Source organism: Pseudorca crassidens, chromosome 16, assembly GCF_039906515.1.
Source record: "Pseudorca crassidens isolate mPseCra1 chromosome 16, mPseCra1.hap1, whole genome shotgun sequence".
NCBI classification, from domain to species: Eukaryota; Metazoa; Chordata; class Mammalia; order Artiodactyla; family Delphinidae; genus Pseudorca; species Pseudorca crassidens.
In genome coordinates, this window is record NC_090311.1 from 26218631 (window position 1) to 26238474 (window position 19844).

Here is a 19844-nt window from a genome sequence, read left to right on the forward strand (position 1 = left end):
CTCTCCCAGCCTCACATCCCCTATCTCCAACAGGGCAGCAGCGCCAGGCAAGAAGGGGTAAAAAGCTCTTTATTTGAAGCTCCAGGGTAGGGCAGGGCACTGGCCTCTCAGCCGAGGCCCCCAGAGTTCAGTTTCCCTACGGTTCACAGTGAGGCCCCGCCACACAGTCCAGCTGTGCCCATCGGCAGGCGGGTCAGACCTGCAGGTTGACAAAGGGTGCAAAGCCTGCCATGTCCTGTAGCAGCACCAGGGCCTGATGCAGCGGAGGCTCCACATCGATGTCCACGCCGCGCTTCCGCAAACGGCTTAGGCTGGGCTCGGCCACATGGTGGCAGTGCCGCACCCGCAGCGAGCGCAGCGCGGGGCAGTACTCGGCCAGCGTCCTGGGGGAGGAGCCGGGTGAGGTGAGGGGCGTGAAGCCGCTACACCCACGGTGGGGGAGCCGGCAAAGCCCCTGTCTCCCTCCAGTTCGGGGTATACTTCTTCCCTCCGTATAGAAGGGAGGAGACCCGGTTTGGGGTCATACATTTAATGCGTCCAGTGAACCGGAGACTTCCTGTCTCTGAAACAGGGAACCTGCTTCTCAGCTGTGCCCAGGATTGCAAGGTTTTCCCCTTGTTGAAGAACAGCCAGAAATCTGACTTTTGTACTCTGTATGTGGAATCTCCCAATGTGTAAATACTGGTTCAAAAAAGTTTTTAAACTGTGGGCTCTCTGGCCTAGGCATTCCTAGAGGCCCTTCCTGTTCAGAATGGGGGTACCGTGGTAGCAGGAAGATACAGGAACCCCAGTTCTGCCTTTCGACAACTACAGCCCGCCCCAACCCCCAGAGGCTAATTGATTGCCCTCCTCCCATCCCACCGACCCCAGGCCCAGGCACCTGACACCGTCGCTTCCAACCCGGAGGCAGCCGGTTAGGTCGAGGTGCTGGAGTTCCGGGCAGTTGCGAGCCAACTCCTGGACGGCGACGTCCCCCACATTTGCGTTGACCGCCAGCGAGAGGCTGCGAAGGCCTGCGCCGCGCCTCTGTGCCAGGTACACGATGGCTTCATCCTTGAGCTGTCGGCAGGCGGTGAGGTCCAGCTCCTCAAGGGCCGGACAGCGGTCAGCGAGGCCGCGCAGCGCCAGCCCATCTACCCAGTCACAGTGCGCGAGCGAAAGGCGCTGCAGGCGGGGGCAGCCCTCGGCCAGCGCCCCCAGCGCGCGGCGGCTCAGTTGCCCGCAGCCGGCCAGCGCCACACTCCGCAGCTGGGGATTCCGCGCCAGCACCGGCACCAGATCCTCGTCCGACAGCCATTCGTGACACGGCGCCAGCGCCAGCTCCTGCAGCCCCTCGGCGTCCCGCAGCAGCCAGGCCAATGCAGCCTGCGGGATCTGCGGACCCACCTACGGGCGGGGAAGCACCTCGACTCTCAGCTGGTTACGGGGGCGGACGCTGCCTACCCGTCCCTGAGGAGTGCTTTCCTGGCAGCAGGTCGCCCTCGGGGCTTGCCACCTGACCTCCCAAGAGAGACCCTACGCGCCCTCTGAGTTGATTCCCGGTACTCGCCCTTTGAGAGTACTTCTCGCTGGGTGGATCGCTTCCAGGTCATTCCTAGAGGCCCAAGGGGGATCCCAAAGGGTAGACAGCAGAGCTGGGAGCTGGAGGTTCAGGGCTGGCGACTGGAGGTTAGAGGCGGGGCTGGAGCCGGGGCGGGGGCAGAAGTGGGTGGGGCTCCGGCCCCAGGCTTACCTGAGCGGCGTCGAAGCGGCGCAGCCCGGCCAGGTGCAGCTGCACTAGCGCCCGGAAGGCCCGACTGACGCGCTGCAGCCGGAGCAGCTGGCGCAGCGGCACACGGTTCAGGACGTGTGGGAGCAGCACGTCTTCCCAGGGCAGGTCCAGGAGCCTGCGGGCAAAGGGGCGTTGGCGGCGGCGTCACCGGGTTGCTGTTACCTGCGAGTCCGCCTCCGTTATGCTCCTAAGCCCCGGCTCCTAAAAGCGACCCCCAGACCCGGCCCTGGTTCAGCTACCCTCCCCCAGGCCTTTTTTCCCTCTCTCGGCCCCTCCGGTGCTCGGTACCTGACGGCTCCGGGCTCTTGCTCCCCTCCGGACTGCTCCATCGGTGGCTCCGTCGGCTGTCTACTGCGCGTGCGCAGTAAGGTCTTCTTGCTTTGGCCTGGAGCGGCCGCAGCGAACCCGCCTACTTTGGCTGTAGAGACAGACCGATTCAATCGAGTGCCGGCTCACTGAGGATCCTGTCTGAAAGTGTTCCGGATGGATCCCGAAACTGAAGGCGAAACAGGCCGGTGGTATAAAGTTAGACCTCGCCTTCTCCGCTACAGAGCTTGAGACCCGAGGCTGAAGAATGCGATGGTGCAGCAGAGACTGGCTTTTTTCGTTTTGGGCTAGTGGCCGCCTCAAAGTGAAGTGATGGGCGGAGCAGGCAAAGCCAAACGTATAAGGGGCGGGGCCAGGACTGTTAAGGTTCTGGGCCTATTTTCTCTGCCCTCTGATCGCGTTTAGCGAGTTTGAAAAATGGGGAAAAACTGTCCAGGCTCTTATTACCTGGCACGTAGTAGATGTTGCTGAATGAATTGAATGGGGAAAGCTAGAATTTTTCATCCTTCATCAAGCAAACTTGCCCAAACCTCCCATCCCTGGTTAATTGTGAAGTACAGAGCTATCCAACCCTTTCCACTCCCGGAAGATTTGTAACGGGTTTACACCTTGGAGGGAGAAACGTAGGGTCGAGAAGAAGGACTGTATCTCCAACTGGGTCCCTTTCCTTTACCCAGGAGGTCTAGAGTCCTGAGAAGAATAAGTGTTCAGGTCAGCCCTCCAGGAATACTGCTTATCGGTTGGCCTGGGGGTTTAGTTGTGGGGTCTGGGGCTGGGCCCGCCCTGGGGCAGTAATCCCCCCCCCCCCCACACACACACACACAGAGCTCTGGGCTCAGACTCTGGGTTGCCCTCTCACTGCGTCCCCAGATCCTAGTTCAGAGTCCGCTCCAGGGAACCTCTGGAGCAGTGCTTTCCCCATCATCCATTGGCGGGGAGGATGTGAAGGAGGCCGAGGGCTGCTGCTCTCCCAGATAGCTCCCATCCCCCCACCCCAACCCCCGGCCCCAGCAGGGTTGCACTTTCCCGTCGTGCAACCGTTTCACCTGCCTCTTCATAACGAAAAATGCTTCCCATCCATTATCAGGGCTTCGGCATCTCTGCAAGGTGGGCATGTCTGTTCCATCACTCCACTTTGAAGATGAAACCGAGGCCCTGGAGAGGCAGCACCTTGTCCGGGGTCAAGCGAGTCGGGATAAAGAACTCAGGCATCCTGGTTTTCCCAAAATCCCTTTCACACTCCTCCACCCTCCCCCACCCCACCCCCACTCCCATGATGCGAGAAGGGAGTAAACAGCAGCGGGGAAGGACCAAGGAGGGTCAGTTTGGGTGAGGGACTTGCTCCCTTTTCCTCCGCCTGCTTGGGGAAGGGTAGCTGGGAGGACAGATCTGTGCTAAGATAGAGTCAAGTGGGCGCGCACCACCTCGGGCCGCGCGCCTCCGCCCCATCCCAGCGTTGTTCCCGCTTCTGCGCCTGCGCAGTGTGACAAATCTGGCGCTGTCCCCTTCAGCACCACGCCGAGCCCGCGCAGCCCCTCCCCGCGGTGAGCTCCGCGCACCCCCGCCCCGCAAGTTCTTGCGCCCCCTGACCACTCGAACAGACCCCTTCTTGCTTCCGAGGTCACCACTTGCCTGCCCTGGAGTTCCCAAGAAGAGCAGTTGCCCTAGTAACTTTAGCGGTGCTTTCTTAAAATAGCCGGGCCCGCTTCTACCTTGGCCAAGGACACAAGGGTTGCCTGTCTCCCACTTCCTCTAGTCCAGGCGTCATTCCGTCTAACCTCTTACCAGACGGGCAGGATGCCTAACTCAGGCAGCAAGGAAGTTCTTTTTGAAGTCTGACTAACATTCCTTCTGCTGCATCCTGGGCGAGTGGTCAGGGTTGTGTCTCCTGAGTCCTAGTCTTAGAACATCCGGAGGGTTTGAGGCAGTGCTCCCTAGATCTTTCTTCCATAAATTGATGGTCTCCTGGATTTAGGGGGCGGGTCCAGTCTACACCCGTACCGTGTGCTGGCGCGGCCGCGTGCTCGTGGGGGCGGGAGCGCATGTGGCATGTAACAGGTCATGTGGCAACCTCCTAGGGACACGCGTGGGGTCTGGAGCGGGACACGCGTGTGCAGCTGGGTCCTGCGTGCCGCTCGGGGTGGTGGACGAGAGGGACGTGGACACGATTGGGGTGGGTCATGTGAGGGTCTGAAGAACAAACCAGAGGTTCCATACGTCCTCCCCCTCCTCAGGGGCGGGTCTCAGGTTGGCGGGATTGCCCAGCGGGGACCTAGCGTCGAGAAGGGGGGCCAGCCTCCGGGGCTCAGGGCCCCGGGAAAGGGCGGGGTGGGGGGGAGCATTAGCTCTGAGCCGCGCGTAGGGGGGAAGGAGGGACTGAGAGGCGGGCGGGCCTGGAGCAAGCGGGAGCAAGCGGGAGTCGCGCTGCCTTCACAGCTGAGCTGGGCCCAGCCTCTCCCCTGCCTCTCCTCGGCCCCAGCTCCAGGCGAGCAGCGGTGAGTACTGAGGCGGCTCGAGTCCAGGGCTGCACTGGGGGTGCGCTGGGCCCCGATTGCGCTTCAGAAACCTGCCTGGCATGGTTGCTGCTCCTGACCCTTGCCCCTACCCTGCATTGCCACCAGGAGACCTTTTACCCCTTTATGGTCCTTCCTGGGTTGGACAAGATCTGTCATACGCCTGGGGGGTGGGGGGAGAGATGGGGAGAGGGTCTGGTTCAGCCTTCACGCTGCCCCCCCCAGGAACCAGTGACTAGTGGGGGTTGGGGGAGAGGGTGTATGTCCCTGTTTACGGATGTGTGTGAGGATGCATCTGTATGTGTGTGACTGTGATCAGTAAGTGTCTGTGAGTGTCTGATATGCCTGTGTCTCTATGTGCCTTGGAGAATGAGGGCCTGTGTGTATATTTGGGTATCTCTTTGTGTGTTCCTGTTTGATTGCAGTGTGTGTGTAAAACAAGCATGTGCCTTTCCATTACACACATATTTGTTATGACTGTGAGAGTGTATGAGGGTGTGTCTTTGAGCAATGTGTGTGTGTGCCTGTGTCTGTGTGTGCTGGAGGGTGTTGTCTATGAATGTGTTAGCTGTGTACTGATATTATTTGTCCTTATGTGTGTGTGTGCATGAGTATGTGTACCTGTATGGAGAACAAGAATGTCCCTTTCCCATTCAGCATGTATGTAGTAGAGGAGGAGCCTCTGTTCAGGCCTTTCTCTTCCCTTTCACCTATGCCTCTCAGCCCCTCATGTCCCTATGTACCACCCCCATTCTTCCTCCCTCTCCTTCCAGGAGGCCTGAGTTCTCTCCCCCTGAGTGAGGGCCTCTATAGAGAGACTGTGGAAGGTCCATGGCTGGACGATGATGATGGCTGGCTGATACTTCTGGTCCTGAGGGTGGGGTAGCAGTCTTCCCCGTCCCCCACCAGAAGCAGTTCCAAAATGCCACAGGAGCTCTGGGCTCACTCAACTTCTGAAGTGCCTTCCTCTCTCCTCCCAGGGTGATGCTTAGAGCCCCCAGGCAGAAAGGAGAGGAGCCGGGGGCCCATTGGGGGTACAATTCTTTTCTCTTCAGGCCTCCATGGAAGTAGTCCCAGCAGGAAGACTGATCACCACCCCCAGGGGTGGGATCAATGATGCCATATTCCCGGCGTGGGCTAGACCCCTGGTGCTCAGTGACCCCAGCCAGCTTTCCCTTCCCTGTCTCTGCTCTCCTGTCCACCCAACTCCCCGGCAGTTCACCCCCTCCTCCCCTTCCTCTCTTGCAGGCCTGTCTGAAGAGTATGCTGCGCCCTCACTCCCCACCTGGCCTGGCCATCCCTGCCCCCCCAGCCTGACCCCCGGCCCCAGCATGGCCCAGGGTGCCATGCGCTTCTGCTCGGAAGGCGACTGTGCCATCTCCCCGCCACGATGCCCACGCCGCTGGCTCCCCGAAGGCCCAGTGCCCCAGAGCCCCCCAGCCAGCATGTATGGCAGCACAGGCTCCCTACTACGGCGGGTGGCAGGTCCAAGTCCCCAAGGCCGGGAACTTGGACGTGTGACAGCACCCTGTACACCCCTGCGTGGCCCCCCTTCACCCCGTGTTGCTCCCTCACCCTGGGCACCCTCTTCACCCACTGGGCAGCCTCCACCAGGGGCCCGGAGCTCTGTGGTCATATTCCGCTTTGTGGAGAAGGCCAGCGTGAGGCCACTGAATGGGCTACCTGCTCCCGGAGGCTTGAGTCGGAGCTGGGACCTGGGTGGGGTCTCTCCTCCCAGTCCCACCCCAGCCCTTGGTCCTGGCTCCAACCGAAAGTTGCGGCTAGAAGCATCCACATCAGACCCACTCCCAGCTGGAGGAGGCTCAGCTCTGCCTGGCAGCCAGGGCCTTGTACACGGGCCACCAGCTCAACCTCAGGTTGGAGCAGACGGCCTTTACTCCTCTCTCCCCAATGGGCTGGGGGGACCCTCTGAGCACCTGGCCACATTATTCCGAGGACCTGCTGACACTGGACTCCTTAACCAGGTATGTGATCTCCCTTGGGCTCCCTGGAACCCCAGAGACCCAGCAAAGGCCAAGGCTTGTCTTCTTGGTGGTCTTGGGCCTATCAGCTGTTCACTCTGAATCCTTCAATGTGTGCTAAATCTGCCTCTTTCTTGCCCTCTTTGTTTGTCCTTATGTCTCTGCACCTCTGTCCCTGTCTGTTTTTCGTTCTGTGTTTCTGTCCCGTGTTCTTGTGTCTGTGTGTGTCTGGCTTTATCTCTGGGTGCCTGTGTCTATGTCTCCCTCCTTGGCTTAGGGGGACACCTGGTCCTCACCCAGAGAAGTCTCCTCTCATGCCCAGAGAATCGCTCGAGCCAAATGGGAATTCTTCTATGGCTCTTTGGACTCCCCCAGCTCAGGTAAGGCCTGGGACTGAGGCAAGGGGAACAGGACAGGGCCTTTTCTACAGCAGCCATGGCGGGCTAGGGAGCCTTCCTTTAAACCTCCCCCTATTCTTTCCTGGGCTTCTGAGTCAGCTAATGCCTCTCTAGGCCTCAGTCTATCCATCTGTGTTATGATGGGGGTTGGGGGATGGCAGCTAGGTTGGGCACTTGGAGGAAGCTGGGTAGTAGAGAGAGGGGATGGCAGGATGTCAAGGGTCATTCCTTGGAGTAGAAAAGAGGCTGGTCTCCCTCAGGCCCCTCAAAGCTGTTTGATAAGAACTTGATTTGAAATGAGCTCCACTGGCACCAGGAACAAGCTGAGTTTGTAGCAGGAGGAATGGCGGCTAGACAGTGAAAGAGCTTCCTGCCAGTTTGAGGCAGTGGGGGAGAGTTCCTTCTGAGAACAGAATCAGGACAGGGAGCTGACCTGAATAATCTCCTGACCAGGATGCCTGTGCACACTGCAGGTGCTAAGCCCCCAGAGCAGGCCCCCCCATCTCCACCTGGGGTGGGCTCAGGGCAGGGCTCTGGGGTGGCTGTGGGGCGAGCAGCCAAGTACTCCGAGACGGACCTGGACACAGTGCCCCTGAGGTGCTACCGCGAGACCGACATCGATGAGGTGCTGGCTGAGCGGGAAGAGGCTGACTCGGCCATCGAGAGTCAGCCCAGCTCTGAGGGCCCGCCTGGCACTGCCCGCCCACCTGCCCCACGTCCCGGCCCATGCCTTGGCCCTCGTTCCAGCCTGGGCAGTGGCAATGAGGACGAGGATGAGGCAGGTGGGGAAGAGGATGTGGACGACGAGGTGTTTGAGGCCTCAGAAGGGGCCCGGTGAGTGGGGGAGTGGGAGAGGAAAGTGGCTTGCTCCTTCCCACTGGCCCAGAGCCAGAGCTGGGCTCAAAGGGATGGGAATAGAGACAAGGGTGGGGCCGGGAATGTCAGGACAAAGCGGTGTGCTGACAGGGCGCTGTAGCACTCGGGATTCCGGACAGAGGCCTGAGGCCTGGCAGGGTGCGGGGGGTGTGGGGACCATCAGCAAGAGCCCAGGAGGGTAGGGGCAGCCAGGATAGAGGAGGAAAGGGGTTCTAATGAGGGCCAGGGGCAGAGTGACAGGCCGAGGTCAGAATCAAGCCTGGGGGCACGGGAGCATCAGGCTAGATCCTGGATCCCGGCAGGAGAACGTGGAGTGTAGGGGCCTTCCTCTCTGTCTCACACCCCATTGCAGCCTGGAGCCTCATCTTCTTTTCCTAAGATGTTGCCAGAAATAGAAATGGGATGGCAGGAGGAGAGAGGATCAGGGAGAAGGAGGAGAAAGGGAGATTAACAGGGAGTGAGAGAGGAAGGGGATTGGGTGTTGGGTATGGGTAGGGCTGGGGTGCTCCAGGGTCACTAAATAGCTTGGCAAACCTGTGGTGGGGACCCCGTACCCGGGTGGCTCTTTTCGGGGGCTGGGAGCCTGTGGAAAGGGGATGATAATCCCCTTCACAGAGTCGGTATGAAAGTTCAATGAAATGCTACCTGAGAGCTGTCCTGTAGGCCCCTGATCAGAGATTCTCCTCCCCGCCCCTGCAGGCCAGGCACTCGAATGCCTCACTCCGGGCCTCTCAAGTCGCCTCTGCCCTTTCTACCTGGGACCAGCCCCTTGGCTGATGGGCCCGACTCTTTCAGTTGTGTGTTTGAAGCCATCTTGGAGTCACACCGGGCCAAGGGCACCTCCTACACCAGCCTCGCCTCGCTGGAGGCCCTGGCCTCACCTGGCCCAACCCAGAGCCCCTTCTTCACCTTTGAGCTGCCTCCCCAGCCCCCTGCCCCCAGGCCTGACCCACCTGCTTCTGCCCCACTTGCCCCTCTCGAACCGGATTCTGGTACCAGCTCTGCTGCTGATGGGCCTTGGACACAGAGAGGGGAGGAAGAGGAGGCAGAGGCTGGAGCCAAGCAGGCCCCAAGGAGGGAGCCCCCTAGTCCCTGCCGCTCAGAAGACAGCTACGGGCTGGGGGCAGCTCCCCTGGGCAGGTGAGTGATTCCTTTGGGTCCTCAGACTTGAGGCCCCAGGGCCTCAGACTTGAGGCCCCAGGGCCCCAGGGCCCCAGGAACAGTTGCTCTAAGGGACAGAGCCTGAGTGTGAAGATGTAGTTTATATTCTTAACCCCTGATAGGAGTGGTTAGGGGATACAGATGTGTTTTCTCATTTGGAGGACTACTTCCATTGGCTGTGAGTGGGAGCCCCTCACAGCCTGCCGCCTTGGTCTCAGATCCAGTGACTTGCGAAACCATGGTTTAGGATTGAAGGGTCCCTAGAGGACACCCTCCTCTTTCTCTAGAAGGGCCCTTCCCTCCCCAGACAGAGCCCTAACCTGCTTAGAATTCTTCTGATCTTACCCTCAGTCAGCCTGGAGGTTTCTCCCAAAGATGCAGCCACCAGCTTCTCCTTTTGCTTCCCTCCCATGTCACCTCCCCCCTCCAATCTAGAGTCTCTCACCCTTCTCCAGGAAGTCCTTTCACCAGTCTAACCTTTCTGCTCTCCCCTCTGCCAACTACCCTCTCAGTCACTGAAGCCATGGCAACAGGAGGGGGTGGCCAGGGAGACAGGGTTGCCTAGCAACTAGGAGTTTCCGGCCTCTGTCTCTGGGGTGACAGGTGGCTTTGTGAGTAGAGCAGCTGGGGTGGGAAAGGAAGGCAGAAGGAGACAGGGGATGAGGAATTCACTCTGACCCCCAATACCCTCTACCCCAGAGCCTACTTCTTTGAGGGTGTAAGAGAAGGACTGGAGGAGGCTCCTCTCCCTAAAAGGCGGGAAGGGGAAAGACATAGGAGCAGGAAAGTGTCCCTGCTGCCCTCACATCTTTGTCTGCCCCTCCACTGTTCCTCCCTAGCAGTCCATCTATCCTATCTTTGCCCATAGTCTCAGACAGAGAGGACTCTGTCCTGAGTAGGTCCAGTGTGGGAATGGGGAATCTATGTCTAATAGCAAACTTAGGGAGCTTTGGGGAAAGCAGCCAGAACTCCCAAAGCAGCAACATGGACGTGGGTTAGATTTGAGGCAGGACTTCCACAGAGAGGTGGTAATGATGGAGTAGGCTGATGGAAGGAATCTACTTCTCTGGAGAAAAGAAAAATGCCTTCCCCATGTCCCAATCTTCCCTTCTCTGTCTACTGGGTCTGGAGGCAGAGGAAGGATCTGGATGGCCCCCGAGGGCTTGCCCCACCTCTGAGCTGGTGTTCTACCCTGGCAGTGAACCGCCCCTGAACCAGCTCGTGTCTGATTCGGACTCAGAGCTGGACAGCACAGAGCGGCTGGCCCTGGGAAGCACAGACACCTTGTCTAATGGGCAGAAAGCAGACCTGGAGGCTGCGCAGCGCCTAGCTAAGAGGCTGTACCGACTAGATGGCTTCAGGAAGGCGGATGTGGCCCGGCACCTGGGCAAGAAGTAAAGGCACTGGGCTGGGATTGAGAATGGGGGGAGAAGGGATGCATCCTGCGGGCAGCACCTCCACATCCCCTGTATCTAATACCCCCAGGTCTCTAGGTAAACCCCACCTGGCCCCTTGACACTTCCCCTTGAGACTCCACCTGTCTCTCTGCCCTGCCCACAGCAATGACTTCAGCAAACTTGTGGCTGGAGAGTACCTGAAGTTCTTTGTCTTCACGGGCATGACTCTGGACCAAGCTCTCAGGTGGGTGTCCAGCCCTTTGAGGGCAGTGCCTACTCTCCAGGCCTGGTGTGCAGGGCCTCAGTTATGCCTCCTCTGAGCCCCGTGACTCCCCTAAACTGCCCTGAAGTCACCCTTTCCCAAGGTGTCTGGGCATGGCCAAGAGCCAGGGCTGCCTGGTAAGGGGACCTTGGGTAGAGGTGACATGTCCCCTCTTCCCACCTCCCCAGGGTGTTTCTGAAGGAGCTGGCCTTAATGGGTGAGACCCAGGAACGGGAGCGTGTGCTGGCCCACTTCTCCCAGAGATACTTCCAGTGCAATCCTGGAGCCCTGTCCTCAGAGGGTGAGGAGGCCCGGGGCAGGGCATTCCTGGCTGGTCACTGAGGCAGATGGGCACATCTGTGCAAAGCAGCATGAGTGTGTGTGCAGAAGTACCCAAATGCACGAGCTTGCAGGCATGCAAGCATGCATGTATGCAGACAGTACTGGCACGGCTGCACAGATGTGGAACTGTGCATGTGGGCAGGTATAGTGCTAGGTAGGGTCTAGTGTGTGTTGTGAAGAGGCACGTGGCAGGTGTGTTTGCATGCCGTTGTTTGCATACATGTGCAAGACACTGCTTGGCCTGAGTAGGGATTCTATTTGGTCTGCATAACTGTGTGGGGCCCAATGGCTTGCATAGACACAGAGGCATGGTGGTGTTGGGGCAAGCAGTGGGCTGCCCCTAGAACCTTAGGGAGTTAGGTAGGGTGACCTAAGAAGAGGGAGAGGTCCCATCTGAGGGATTTACTGGAAGAGAGGTCTTTGCTCTGGAGGGGTTTGCTAATGGGGTCGGGGACTTACAAAAGTGTGGTTGTGAGCCAAAGGGGTTCCTGAAAGGGGGCAGGGGATGAACTGGAAGATTGAGGAAGATAGATGTGGAAGAGTCCCTGCGAGGTGGCCAAGGCTGAATGTCAGTTCTCTCCTAGACGGTGCGCACACGCTGACCTGCGCCCTCATGCTACTCAATACGGATCTCCACGGCCACGTGAGTAGGGGGGCTGGCGGGAGGGAGCCCGGAGCACCCCGTCCAGGCCCTCAAGGCCTGGGAGGCGAAGGACTCCCCAAGCTCAGAGGCCTCTGTGCCCTCCATTAGAACATTGGGAAGCGCATGACCTGCGGAGACTTCATTGGTAACCTGGAGGGCCTCAACGAAGGCGGCGACTTCCCCAGAGAGCTGCTCAAGGTGGGGGGTGGGGTGGGGCGGGGCAGAGGTCGTTGGAGGGGAGGGACAGGGGACCTGTCAGCAGGCCTCCGAGGGAGGGGCGAGGAGGGGCCTGCCACCACCCAGTTCCCGCTGTGGAAGCCTGAGCTCTAGTGACTCAGCCTGGGGACCGCCCCCTCCCCCAGCCCCCACAAGACTGGCTTTCCCGGAACATGCGCACTCGCAGTCCCAGCGCGCAGCGGGGGAGGGCGGGGAAAACAGTTCTCGAAAACACGTGACCAGCAGGCCCTGGACCCTGTATTTTGGCTTCGTTAGTGCCCCTCCTTAAGTGTTCACTGAGGAAAGGGGTGGGGGGTGTGTGTGTGTAGGTACACCACTTCCCTCCCCGCGCCCAGCTCCCGCCCCACGGTGTACAGCCACAAAGGCCTCTCTGGTACCGCTGCACTGGAGGGACCCGGAGATGGGGGCCCTGAGAAGGACAAAGGCTTTCCGGGGTCCTGAAGCCAGTTAGCACCAAGCTGGGACTACACACTGCGCTTCTGGCTCCTTAGTGGGCAGGCCCCGCGCCCAGGCGCCAGGTCCTGAGGGGTTAGCTACACTGGAGCGGGTAGGATGGGAGGAGGAGGGAGGTGGCCTGGTCCTTGGCTTCAGTCCTCTTCCAGATCGGGTGGCGTTTTATCTGAGAAGGCCTGCACGCCCTTGAAACCCCCAGAGTTGTCAAAGGGGTCTCCCGGCCACCGCATACATGTGACAGCACAGGAGTGTCCTGGGGTGTGTCTGTGAACGTGGGGTATGTTGAGCTTCTGAGTTTGGGAACGTATCTTGAGTGGGGCCGTCCACTGTGAGTTGGGGGGGGCGTCAGTGAGTTGGGGTGTATGCTGACTTGTATATGTGATTTAGGGTCTGTGAATCATAGAGCTTTGACTTGGAGTGTGTTTGTGCTTTAGGGCTTATGATTTAGAGTGTGTTGGGATGTAGGTTGGGTGTTTGTGTGTGTTGGGGTGTATATCTACGAATTGACTATCTGGTTTATGACAGGTGTCCATGAGTAGGGGGTGTATGTCTGTGAGTTAATGACTGTAAAATTTGAGGTGTACCTCTGAATTTGTAGTGTCTGTGAGTTGAGGTGAATGTGAATTGGTGCATCTGGTTAGTTGGGGTGTATGTAAAGTGGGGTGTTTGAAGGTGATTATATACTCGGGCATTTGAAGTATCTGTGGGTCGGTGAGCTGGGTAATTCCACGGCTGTCTCCATCCCGCGCCGCTGTCTCTAGACTCGTGGCCCCTCCTGGCTCTGTAAAAAAGGGCCGCCAGGAGGCGTTCCGACCTTTCTCCTCACCACCGCACCCTGACGAGCCAGGAGAGCGCTCCAGACCCTACAGGGACAGCCCATCTCACAGCCCTAACCTCCCAGCACCCCTAGAAAAGGCCACCGCGCCGCCCCCCCACCGGCCCTCCCAGGCGCCTCCCCCGTGACGGCGCGCGGCGGGGCCTCCTCTCGGTCGGACGCCTCCATTTTGCGCCGTCCCCGCCCCTCGCCCTCGCCCTCCCCTCTCCGTCGGCGCCCACCCCCCCACGCGCTCTCGCCGAGCTGCAGAGCAGACCGCGTCGTCGCCGCCGCCGCCGAGCGCTCCGTGCGTCGGTGGGAGCCGGGCCGGGCCGGGCTCGGGCCGGGCCGGGCCGGGCTGCTCGCGCCGGCTGTCGGGGGAGCCGTCCGCGGGCCGTCCGGGCCGTCCGCGGCCGAGGCCGGACGGCGGCATGGCCGGGGGCCGCGGCGCGCCGGCCGGGCCAGCATGATCGGTGTCAACAGCATCCACAGCAGCGCCGGGCGGCTGCGCTCGCGCTCGCTGTGCTCCGTGCGCTACGGGCGCACCCACCGCGGCGCGGAGACCCTGTGCTACGGCTGGCCGCAGCGCTCGCGCAGTCTCAAGCCCGTGCTCTACACCGACCTGGTGGTCAGCCGCCTGCAGAGCCGCAAGAAGAAAAAGGCGGTGAGGGCGGTGGGGCCGCGGCCCACGCCAGGCTGGGGGACGACCGAGGGGGTTGCTGAGGGCGGCACGCGACTGAGGGGGCGGCTTGAGGGAGGCGCCGAAGGCATCGCAAGCCGAGGGGGAAGCCCGACACGGACAGAGCCCACGGGTAGCCAGGGGTGGGCATGGGGTGGGGGTAGGGCAGAGACCCTCGGATCAAGTTGGGGATCGCAGACCAAAGGGTCTTTGGACCTTCTAGATGAGAGCATGAGACGGAGCTCACCTGTGGGGTTCAGGAATTTTCGAAGGAAGACGTTGTGGGCCAAAGGAAGTGCCGAGAGGGGCAGGGGATGAACTGCAGGGGTGGAGACAAGGACCGCAGGTTGGCTTTCGGTGGCCACTTCACGTCCTGGCCCGAGAGTTGGAGCGTGAGGGCTTAGGGTCTGCGCCTTGCTGAGTTTGGTCGGGGTGGTGCTGGGAGGGCTGAGTATGCACCTGACTGGGCTGTGCTGTGTATGCATCTGACTGGGTTGTGCTGTGGGGTGGAGGTCGTGGTGTACCTGCCCCCCGCCAGGGTGTGCCCATGTGGGGTGCTTGGCAAGCCTTGTGGTTGGGTATAGCAGTGGACAGTGAAAGAGTCAGAGACCGTGTTGTGTGGGCAGTCGGGGCCTGTGTCCCATCTTGGAGAAGGTGCCAACGTCACCACTGCATCCAACTCCTCGCACGCAGGCATCACACGCCACACGCTTAGCCGCATGTGCTGGGGACACACCCACTCACGGACAGGCTGGTGGAAGCGCCCCCACAGTGGGAGGCACTGGTGTGAACCCACGTTGCAGGCTACTCCCAAGAAGAGGGGTCCCCTATGCCACTACTGGAACCCATCCTCTCCTCCGACCACCCCAAGACCCCTGCAGGTCCCCCAGGCCAACTGTACAGAGGCAAGTGACTGGTTCGGGAATTCACGGGGAGTGTGGAGTGTGCAGGGTTTGGAAGCTAAAACTATTGTCTTTTAGACTAGTGTCCACTCTGCAGGAACATGAAGTATGTGCGTGGGCAGGGGGCTGGACCACTCTGGCATTTGGTGGGGCTCTCTGGGTTGGGCGAAGATCTCAGCTTGCACTGGGGCTGGGAGCCATGGGAGTGTGTTCTCTGTTAGCCAAGGAGGGAGGTGACAGGGAGAGTCCTGTTCCTGGGCCTCAGTTTCCCCATATGCCCTGTGTGGGTTTATCCTGTCGAAATAGGCCAAAACACATGGTTGGGGAAAGGAGAGCTTCTTAGGCTGCTCTTTTCCATTCCTTCTAGGGCTGTGCTTCCCCCACCCAGGTTCTGAATAGGATGACTCTTAACAATAACAACAACAGCAAAGATAATAGCAGTTGCTATTTGTTGTACATAAACCGCCAGGATGTCCTGTGTTAGTTGCTTGCCCTATGGTAAACACGTGGTACTTGGACTTCCCTGGCGGTCCAGTGGTTAAGAGCTCCCAGTGCAGGGGTGCGGGTTCTATCCCTGGTCAGGGAACTGAGATCCTGCATGCTGCGTGGCGTGGCCAAAAAAAAAAATAAAACGACCATGTGGTGCTACGTTTGTTCTTCCCATGGAGACTTGTCCAAAGTCATGCAGCTCAAGTGGCAAACCTGGGCCTGGGTCCTAGTACCTTGTTCTAGAGCCTGTCAGTCATTACACCCTGCTGCCCATCCCCACCCCCAGTTCTGTCTCCTCCCCCAAACTTGGAGGGAGGGCTCTGAGCTCTGGCATTGGTGCCCCTCCCCCCAGGGTTGACCCCCACCCCCTTGGTTTGTTCCTCCTTCTGCAGGCCTTGTACAGCTCCATCAAGAATGAAAAGTTGCAGTGGGCCATGTGAGTCCTGGGGCGTGTGAGGGGCTGGGATGGGACGTCGGGAAGGGGCTGCCTGGAGAGGTCGAGAGCCCTGAGATGGGCTGAGTGAATCCTGGGGCTGTGGAGCCGGGGAGGCGGGTGAGAGCACGAGAGGCAGTGAGGCTGCCTCACTTCCTTTTTTGGAGGTGCCCGCCTGGACGTGGGGTTCTGTGTCTTGTCTCTAGCTGGGTTGTTATGACAAGCTGGGTTGGGGTGGGTGGCCATTGTCAGCTGGCCTGGGATGAGGGTGCTGAAACAAATGGGGGGAGGTCTCTTGGCACCCAAGTGGGAAAATAGAAGTCTCTGGAAGTAGGGCCCCGACCAGTAAAGGGAGAGCCTCCTCCTGGGTCCTAGGGAGCCCAGAGTGTCACAGAATTGTCTACTCTTGGCAGCCCCAGTGGAAACAGAAAGACTCAGAGTTAAGTCTTGGAAGAGTCTAGTCTGAGGGAGGAGGTCTAGTTTTAGTCGAGTCCCCCAGTCTGAGGTAGAGCCCTCATCTGAACAGTCAATAGATCACTCCTACTTGCTGGTATCTGCTGAGAGTCCAGTCACTGCTCAGTTTAGCTGGGAGCTCCCAGTCTGCAGGAGAGAAGACCTCAGAGGAGGCAAAACTCAGGACTGGGGTACAGGGGGGATCAGGGAAAGCTTCTGTGAGCATTGGTCTCGGGGCAAGCCTTGACGGAGAGGAAGCATTGTTTGGGGAGAGAAGGAGGGAAGTTGGCATTTGGGAGGCCAATGTGTGGTGGCTGAAATGAGTGTGGGGTGAGGAGACCAAGAGGAGGCAGGCTAGCTGGAATGGAGAGTGGCAGGAGAGAGACAGTGTTGGTGAGGATGTAGTGTAGGCTCCAGGTGGAAGGCAGTAGGGAGCTACTGCAGGTTCTTGATGAGGGAGTGACAAAATAGAATCAGATTCTTTAGATGACAGCTAACAGAGCCTGCAGACCAGGAGGTACTAGGAAGCTCCTTCTGCCACCATGTAGCCAGCAAGCTACGAGTAAAGCCTGGTGCTGGGTGTGGTTGAGAGGCTGATTCAGACATGTGTCTGCTCTGGTGAAGAAGGGAGTGAGGGGTGTGTGTGTGTGTGTGTGTGTGCAGAAATGGAGAGGATGGGGCTGCGTACACGTGAGGGGAGGAAGGGACAGACGTGGCCCTACCCTTGGGAACTCTAATCTGGGGGCAGAGACATGCTGCCTCGAGGACCCCTGATCTGAGTGGGGAGGTACAGCTACACCCTGGTGCAACCTGGTCTGAGGCCAGAAATGTGGCTCCAGGAGCCTCAGGCTGAGGGGAGCCACGCCCTATGAGAGGGGCAGTCCCCCCAGCCCCTTCTTCACAGACACCGGAGGAGCTTTCCTGGGTGGCAGAGGCCGGGCCTGAAGGGGGGGTCGTGGCTATACGGCCAGCCCCCTCTGAGGTGATCACACCTGCAGAGACGAGGAGGAGCTGAGACGCTCTCTGTCTGAGTTGGCCGACCCCAACCCCAAGGTCATCAAGAGAGTCAGCGGGGGCAGTGGCAGCGGCTCCAGCCCTTTCCTGGACCTGACTCCCGAGCCCGGGGCCGCAGTCTACAAGCACGGGGCCTTGGTGCGAAAGGTGCACGCAGATCCTGACTGCAGGAAGAGTACGTGGCCAGGTGGGAAGGCCTGGGGGATGGATGGGAGTGGGCCTGTCTCAGGCCCCCCTGACTTGTCTTCCTTCCCCCCAGCACCTCGGGGCAAGCGGGGCTGGAAGAACTTCCACGGGATCCTCAAGGGCATGATCCTCTACCTGCAGAAGGTGCGGGGGCCAGCTCCAGGGGCTGGGGCTGAGCTGGCTCAGGGGAGGGAGTAGGGGCGGGCCGAGCTGGGCTGGGACTGCAGCCAGGACGAGATGGGCACCCCACAGGAGGAGTACCAGCCTGGGGAGGCCCCGTCGGAGGCTGAGCTGAAGAACGCCATCAGCATCCACCACGCACTGGCCACGCGTGCCAGTGACTACAGCAAGAGGCCCCACGTCTTCTACTTGCGCACCGCTGACTGGCGGGTCTTCCTCTTCCAGGCTCCGTGAGTGCCCTCCTCCTGCCCATCCCAGACCCCTTCACTCCACTCCCAGCTTGCTCCCATCCCTTGTCCCTGGATTGCCTCATTCCTTCTCAGGCCAGGACTGGCATCCCTGGATGGAACCCTGGGCCCAGGTCCCAGATGGCTGTGCTGTCTCCCCAGGAGCCTGGAGCAGATGCAGTCCTGGATCACTCGCATCAATGTGGTGGCTGCTATGTTCTCCGCACCCCCCTTCCCAGCTGCTGTCAGTTCCCAGAAGAAGTTCAGCCGCCCTCTGCTGCCCAGTGCTGCCACCCGCCTCCCCCAGGTACCCCCAGCTCTGTCCACCTGGTGCCAGCGCGACGGAGTGAGGCAGGCCTAGGCCGACTGCACTCCAGGCCGCTGTGTATGATACATGTAGATGTCCAGTGCACCAGGACATGGGCCATAGGGGGGCGTGCAGAGGCTGAAATACTGTTGGTTAACCCATACATGGTGCTTTGTTCATCCAAAGGATGGGGCACCTTTTCTAAAAACTTGCACAAAGGCACTGTCTCTGCCAGAGTGACCATGCTCCCCCGGCCTCTAGGAGGAGCAGATGCGGACCCACGAGGCCAAGCTGAAGGCCATGGCAAGTGAGTTGCGGCAGCACCGGGCTGCCCATCTGGGCAAGAAGGCCCGGGGCAAGGAGGCTGAGGAACAGCGGCAGAAGGAGGCCTATCTGGAGTTTGAGGTGAGCCTCCCGGCCCGGGCAACTCTGTGGCTCCTTGCTCCACCGGTGGGACGTCTTTGTCCCCATACAGAGGCTCAGACTAGTGATTCATGGCATGGACTCTAAGAGTGGGACTAGCTAAGTGACCCTGGGCAGACTGCTTAATCCCTCTGAGCCGCGCTTTCCTCTTCTGTGGGACAGGGACAGCATTCCATTCCCCACTAGGGAAATAAAAGGAGATGATGTCTCTTACGTGCTCAGTTTTGCCAACTTTGGTAAAGGCTCAAGAAACATTAGCTGTTACAGTTGACAGTCTAGAGAGAGCCCAGAGAAGGTCACCAAACTACCCAGGGATCATGTCGCAGTCAGTCCTTGGGGGCTTTTGGGGCTTCAGAGGTAGGCAAGAACGTGGCATCTCCTAGCCTTCTTTGGCGTTCCCTCCCTGCTCCAGACGGGGGTGGGCTGGGCAGACGGCGGACAGCAGGCTCATCCCTGCCCCTCTGCCTCAGAAATCTCGCTATGGCACATATGCAGCGCTGCTTCGGGTCAAGCTGAAGGCGGGCAGTGAAGAGCTGGATGCGGTAGAGGCAGCACTGGCCCAAGCCGGGAGCACGGAAGACGGACTCCCCCCCACTCACTCCAGTCCCTCCTCGCAACCCAACACCTCCAGCCAGCCCCGGGCTCAGTGTCCTGGCGCAGAGTCTCGCGCAGGGGCAGGCAGTGGGCGGTGGAAGCCCTGAGTTGAGGGTGGGAGTCGGGGGGGGGGGGGCGGGTGGTGCCCACCAGGCACCTGCATGACAGGGCCCTGCCTGAGCCCGGGCCGGCCTCGGGCCACCTGGGAGGGCCCCTCGGTCCAGGGCCTGACCGCGCCGGACGCGGTGTCCGGGGCAGGGCAGGGCTAGGGCATGGGCCTCAGGAGCCTTAGGCTAAGGGCCCCTCCGAGACCCCCTTTTTGTGATAATGTTTTGCACTTTTTCGTACAGGGGACTGGGACGGGAGGGGCCAGGGCCCCTAGACTTTTGATGCTTTTTTTTTGTGTGTGGGGGAGACCTGACGTTTCTGCTGAGACACCCCACCCCTGACACCAGCAATCGCCCTCCACCCTGGGGCCTGGCTCAGACAGAAGCCAGGAGTTGGGGCTGAGCTGGTTTTCCCTCCCTCTTCCATGAGGGCTCACCCGCTCTTTCCAGAGGTGGCGGAAGGGTGTCCATGCTGAGGCCCTATGCACAGGCCGGGGGCAGCATGGCCTTGCTTTCCCTCCTTCAGTGGGCCCTGCCCTTTGTATAGCCTCCACCTCCATTAAAACTGCTCTAGACTTGCTGGCTGGGCCTCCTCCTCTATCCAGTGCCTGGCCTGAGGCCAGGATAGGCATTTGGTTCCCAGGAACAATAGTCACACACATCAGGGGCTGCTC

At 60.0% G+C, this 19844-nt stretch overlaps 2 protein-coding genes across 7 annotated transcripts; one reads left to right on the forward strand and one right to left on the reverse strand.

Moving 5' to 3' along the window:
- Positions 1 to 51: 51 nt before the first annotated feature.
- On the reverse strand, positions 52 to 4025 carry FBXL15 (F-box and leucine rich repeat protein 15). 5 transcript variants are annotated; one of them, XM_067709579.1, is made up of 7 exons: positions 3884 to 4025; positions 3149 to 3268; positions 2707 to 2788; positions 2060 to 2267; positions 1733 to 1886; positions 881 to 1386; positions 52 to 383 (listed from the first exon to the last, which is right to left on the reverse strand). In XM_067709579.1, the coding sequence occupies exons 4-7, from the start codon at positions 2098 to 2100 to the stop codon at positions 194 to 196; spliced, it is 891 nt and encodes a 296-aa protein (XP_067565680.1). In that variant the 5' UTR covers positions 2101 to 2267; positions 2707 to 2788; positions 3149 to 3268; positions 3884 to 4025; the 3' UTR covers positions 52 to 193. The 5 variants fall into 5 exon arrangements, with proteins under 5 accessions (XP_067565680.1, XP_067565681.1, XP_067565679.1 ...); XM_067709580.1 differs by lacking the exon at positions 2707 to 2788 and having other exon boundaries at positions 2060 to 2189; XM_067709578.1 differs by lacking the exon at positions 2707 to 2788.
- A 117-nt stretch (positions 4026 to 4142) lies between these two features.
- PSD (pleckstrin and Sec7 domain containing) lies at positions 4143 to 19750 on the forward strand. 2 transcript variants are annotated; one of them, XM_067709556.1, is made up of 18 exons: positions 4143 to 4271; positions 4535 to 4593; positions 5860 to 6596; positions 6871 to 6973; positions 7465 to 7825; positions 8567 to 9007; positions 10228 to 10422; positions 10589 to 10669; positions 10876 to 10988; positions 11614 to 11672; positions 11781 to 11870; positions 15639 to 15682; positions 17131 to 17321; positions 17406 to 17476; positions 17585 to 17742; positions 17902 to 18046; positions 18308 to 18451; positions 18940 to 19750. In XM_067709556.1, exons 3-18 carry the CDS (start codon positions 5943 to 5945, stop codon positions 19168 to 19170), a joined length of 3081 nt encoding a protein of 1026 aa, XP_067565657.1. In that variant the 5' UTR covers positions 4143 to 4271; positions 4535 to 4593; positions 5860 to 5942; the 3' UTR covers positions 19171 to 19750. The 2 variants fall into 2 exon arrangements, with proteins under 2 accessions (XP_067565657.1, XP_067565658.1); XM_067709557.1 differs by lacking the exons at positions 17406 to 17476; positions 17585 to 17742; positions 17902 to 18046; positions 18308 to 18451; positions 18940 to 19750 and having other exon boundaries at positions 4165 to 4593; positions 17186 to 17310.
- Positions 19751 to 19844: the final 94 nt, after the last annotated feature.

Excerpts from the sequence above, each read along its gene's own strand:
- FBXL15 (XM_067709580.1), bottom strand. The coding sequence starts at position 2,100 with ATGGAGCAGTCCGGAGGGGAGCAAGAGCCCGGAGCCGTCAG. Across the intron at positions 1,887-2,059 it reads CAAGAGCCCGGAGCCGTCAG|GCTCCTGGACCTGCCCTGGG; the intron begins GTACCGAGCACC and ends CTTTGCCCGCAG. Across the intron at positions 1,387-1,732 it reads GCCGCTTCGACGCCGCTCAG|GTGGGTCCGCAGATCCCGCA; the intron begins GTAAGCCTGGGG and ends CCCCGCCCGTAG.
- PSD (XM_067709556.1), top strand. The coding sequence starts at position 5,943 with ATGGCCCAGGGTGCCATGCGCTTCTGCTCGGAAGGCGACTGTGCCATC. Across the intron at positions 7,826-8,566 it reads GAGGCCTCAGAAGGGGCCCG|GCCAGGCACTCGAATGCCTC; the intron begins GTGAGTGGGGGA and ends CCGCCCCTGCAG. Across the intron at positions 17,743-17,901 it reads GTCTTCCTCTTCCAGGCTCC|GAGCCTGGAGCAGATGCAGT; the intron begins GTGAGTGCCCTC and ends CTGTCTCCCCAG.